This window comes from Benincasa hispida, chromosome 4 (genome assembly GCF_027475165.1).
Source record: "Benincasa hispida cultivar pf3 chromosome 4, pf3_genome.v1.1, whole genome shotgun sequence".
Lineage (NCBI taxonomy): Eukaryota > Viridiplantae > Streptophyta > Magnoliopsida > Cucurbitales > Cucurbitaceae > Benincasa > Benincasa hispida.
In genome coordinates this window covers 70,704,873-70,709,708 of record NC_143481.1, presented here as the reverse complement: position 1 = coordinate 70,709,708, position 4,836 = coordinate 70,704,873, and the positions used below count along the sequence as shown (strand labels likewise).

Genomic DNA, 4,836 nt, shown 5'->3' with positions numbered 1-4,836 from the left:
TCGATCTTATAGGGAAGATATGGGCAATTTGACAGTAGAGAAGTCTAACTGAACATAGCGCAATTGACATACAAGTGTATTAGTATCAACAAGGTCTATGATTCAAATCCTCTATCTTCAATAATTGTAATATTACAGAAAAAAATTGAAGACATAAAAATGTTTGAATACATTTCAAGATATACTAATGTCCTTTGAGTCATTTAATGAATGTTTGACCCATGACAATATTTTGATTTTAAAAGGAAAAATATATATATGTAAAAGGGATGCATGAATATCTTTTAATATCCCATAAATAGTGATTCTCATTCCTTGCATAAATATAGGAGGTGAAAATAAAAGGAAAAAACGTGGAGGAAGGTTTTGAAATAAATTATATATTTTATGGTCATACGGTTTTTGTGAGGAAAAGGTGAACACAAATGAAACCTAATTAACCACTTTCTCTTCTCTAAAACACAGCTTCACCTCCACTCCAACTCGCCGCCGACAACGTCTCCGACTTCAACTTCGACAACAGGTACATACATAGATATATTTTTCTTTTAAAAAAAAGCATGATTATTTAATCTGATGATCCATATTTTATTTATTTATTTATTATAATTTTTTTTACAATATATTGGATAGGAGATTGAACCTTAAACTTAAAAGTTGATTGAACCTTACTTCAATCAAAATTGGTACTTGGCATTATCTCCCACTCTCAACTATGACAAAAAATACAACTACATGCATACATACAAAGATTTTTTGCTTTTTTTTCTCCTTGTAATTATGTGGTGCGAGAGATGAACTTTAAACGTTCAAGGTTTTGATTGTATAAGTTTATGGCACTTATGATTCATATTTTAAGCTATAATTGCTTTATTATTAATTGTTGTTCATTTAGGGTTTGGTTTTTGAAGAAAATTAATGGAGGAAGAGAGTAAGGTTGAAGGGGTAGTGGTTCCTGATTCCTACCAATCAGAAGAAGAGTGTGAAAAATTGAAAAGTGTTTTTGAAAGCTTGATGCAAAGGAATGTTGATTATAATATGATTAATGAGAATGAGAATAATGATGAGGTTGATGTCGATGAGGGTGGTGAAGAAGCAAAAGAGGTTGATTATAATATGATTGATGATGATGAGAATAATTATAAGGTTGACGTTGATGAGGGTGATGAAGAAGCAAAAGAGGTTGATTTAGAAGAGAAAAATATCAATGAAGAGTTCTATATGGTGTGGTTTGATGCATTTTTGGCAAAACATGAGTTTGATAAAGATTATTTGGATCAATCTTCACTGCAGAAAATCCTCAAAACTTGGCTCCAAAAACAGCTTACTTCTGCTGAGTTTCGTTTCAATGAGGCTCAAATTGATCTTAGCTTCATCAATTTTAGATATGCCATTTGCAAACAATGGCTTTCTTCCTTGTGAACTCCATACTTAACCCATAACACATTACTTGTCCATCTCCCTTTATGTATTTTTTTCTTAATGTATCCATGGGAAAGTTGTTTTCATTTTTTCTATATTTAATTTTCATACAATTTAAATAATTAAAATTCTACATTTATTTTATTTTATTTTGTTTTATGTAAATCATCATGGCTTGATAGAGGACATGATCTTAATTTAATATCCTACAGATTTTTTTTTTGACATTCAAATGTCCCTAGGTACGATAAGGTAGATTTTTCAATTAAATTAATCAATACTCACAAATACCAAAAAAGATATACTTTACTCTAATTCTCATGATTTTCAAACTAATTAGGATCATCATCATATCATGTATATACCTACTTTTTCATCATCATATCATGAAATTAGTGGACACTCACAAATACCAAAACAGATCTACTTTGCTCTACTTTTTTATATAGACTCTTTATCTAATTTTGTACTAGAACAAGATCTTGCTTTACTTGCCTTTTTCCCTAACAAGGTCAAATAATATCGCTTAACATGTCCCAAGGAAGCCACGAAAAAATTGTACTAATTTTTTTCTTGTTTTCTATTAATATGCAGATAGTTGGTATATGTGTGCATAATTTCTTTATGAACCCTAAGAAAAATAAGTTTGGGCACAACCTAGCCACTTTTACACATTTATTGTGCAATCCAAACAACATTAAAAAAAAATCATGTGACAATTTTTTTTTTTTTAAATAAAATTGCTTTATTTTAATTTTTTCTACTATGTATATGAAAAGAGATGCATGGATTATAGGTATAACATAAGTTGCCCTTAATCATTGTCCATATCCCTAATTATCACCTTGACATTTCACGTCAGCTCTCATAATTTTGATTGGTTAATAATCATTGATCTAACTATGAGAAAATTTCTAGTATTATAGCTGATATCATACTCCCTTTCTTCACAATATAAATTAATCTTCATAAATATCAATGGACATACTATTTTTAAAAGAATGTTGTTATGACAAACAATAAATGAAGGTAATATGAAAAATTTTACTATAAGCTTTCCCACTAACTTTTCATCCAAAATGAGGTTGGTAAAATGTTCCTTTAGGATTTCAAGGTTTATCTCACACTCGTTTTTGTATCAATTATTTTTCTGAAAATTAAGGCTATGTAGATTGCCTTGAGCGAAGATATTTATACTTCTTTTCACTTATGGAAATATAAAATTCAACCTCATGTGACAAGCCATGAACCCGAAAGAATCCCTAACAAAATATACTACATCTAGAAGTCCACTTGGTAATTTAGACAAAAATGGATATGTGATGTTGATATTGTGTGGAAATGGACGATATTTTAGTAGCTAAATTAATGCTTTGAATGGCAAAAGAATCATCATATGCCCCAAATATATTATTACAAGCCATACTTTGCATTCAAGTATTTACTTCAAAAGAAACCTGTCTAAAACTACCTATCTGCAATATGGGTCAAGTTATTGAAGTGAGATAGATCCAAAAAATGCTTGTTCAAGTTAAAATCCAAAAATATTTCATGTATATATTTCATAGAATAAATGAGAAATTGGGATAAAAAGATACTATATTATTTGTTGAGTATGAGTACTGTATTTATACAAGTAAGAATTAACTACATAAAAGAATACAACAAAATATAAAATCCTAACAAATCCAAACAATTCAGTTAATTAAAGTAACAATAATCCTAATACTCCCCCTCAAGTTGGATTATGAATATCTAAAACTCCGAATATGGACAATAAAGGAAACAATCGAGCAATAGGCAAGGCCTTTGTAAACACATCAGCAAGTTGATGATGAGACCGAATGAGCAAGAGCTTGAGAAAACCATTAGAAACATGATCCCTAACAAAGTGTCAACAAAGTTCTATGTGTTTCATTTGCTCGTGAAATATGGGATTTGTAGCAATATGTAAGGCAATTTGGTTATTACAAAACAATAAATATGGTTTTTGAAGTGGTATCTTCAAATCTTCAAGCAAATAAGCCATATGAGTTCACCAAGTGGTCAATGCTAAAGCTCGATATTCAACCTCTACAGATGATCGTGATATAACACTTTGTTTGTTTGATTCCCATGATATTAAGGCATCTCCAAGGAAGATATAAAAATCTATTGTGGACTTCCTTGTGTCAAGGCAAGTTACCCAATCAGAATTAACAAAAGCAAGAAGTTGAAAAGACTTAGTTGCTTGTAGCAAAATTCCTTGGCCAGGGGCTGATTTCAAGTATCTAAATAGATGGTGAACAACTACTAAATGTGTTTTACACGACTTTGAAACATTGATTGAGATTATTGATTGCATCAACAATGTTAGGACATGAAATAGCAAGATAAAGAAGTCACCCAATGAGGGATCATCCAATAAATCATCATTAGAATGCCTCAATTTGGTTATAAGATCCATTGGAACTATCTCTGGTTTTGTACCAAGTAGTCCAACATCTTCGATTAACTACAATATTATTGGCAATGATATTCTACATCTCCTCGTAATCTCGTAGTTTGTAAACTATGTATAAACATATTGTTATTAGTAAAATAAGTGTTATTTTAAAAGCATTTACTCAATCCAATAAACAAAGATCCGAGGTTATTTTCTATAAATTTAAATAAGTATGTAGGGACAATCTTGTTTAAATAATAACTTAAATGGTCTGTAGTAGATGGATAAGGTCAACCTTATCCTAGTGACACTATGGATACGACCCGTTTTGTTGGTGTTACAAGTGTTGTAAAGTAATACAAATGATCTGATCCTGATCATTCATGTGGAGATATGCAAGCGGGGATATCCTATACAAAGAGTTTGTATAAGACTGGACCACGAAATGATTAGTCTCTTTATATAACACCGTTGATAATAGAGACTTACATTTCACTAGGATTACCATAGGTGACATGAACTAAATTCTGAGTGAGTTGGGAACTCTTGCTCATGAAGGTGGTCCTTTGATTTATATGGATGAAAGTGGCCAGATTTTCAACTCAACAAGCCTACCATTCTGGGGATTCGTCTGATTGGGAAGCTGTAAACTCAGCTTCACAAGATGGAATTCACTCCTTTCTCGATGCAGGAGTAAGTAGATAAATTGCTCCCTTAAGGGCTGATTCTGAGTCTTGAACATAGTGGCCACACCTGAAGGAACTCTTATTCAAGAGTACCTACGAGCAGAAGTAGATCTTTCCAATTCATTGTGACAGAATTACTGCATATACATTCAAAACATACTAATATGTATTCATCATGCTAAAGAGATCAAGAAATCATACCAGATGAGGATTTCTCCTTCACAACGAGTCTGAAACCCAACTGTCTACCTCGAACAATCACCACTTGGACAGAAGGAAATGAAGAAGACAACACCACTCAGA

At 31.4% G+C, this 4,836-nt stretch overlaps 1 protein-coding gene across 1 annotated transcript; it reads left to right on the top strand.

Moving 5' to 3' along the window:
- Window positions 1–918: 918 nt before the first annotated feature.
- LOC150036928 (uncharacterized) lies at window positions 919–1,451 on the top strand. The gene has a single exon (XM_090312575.1). It carries the CDS (start codon window positions 919–921, stop codon window positions 1,420–1,422), a length of 504 nt encoding a protein of 167 aa, XP_090168701.1. The 3' UTR covers window positions 1,423–1,451.
- The last annotated feature ends 3,385 nt before the right edge of the window (window positions 1,452–4,836 follow it).

Bases quoted from the DNA above. Each gene is read 5' to 3' on its own strand.
- LOC150036928 (XM_090312575.1), top strand. From the start codon at position 919: ATGGAGGAAGAGAGTAAGGTTGAAGGGGTAGTGGTTCCTGATTCCTAC.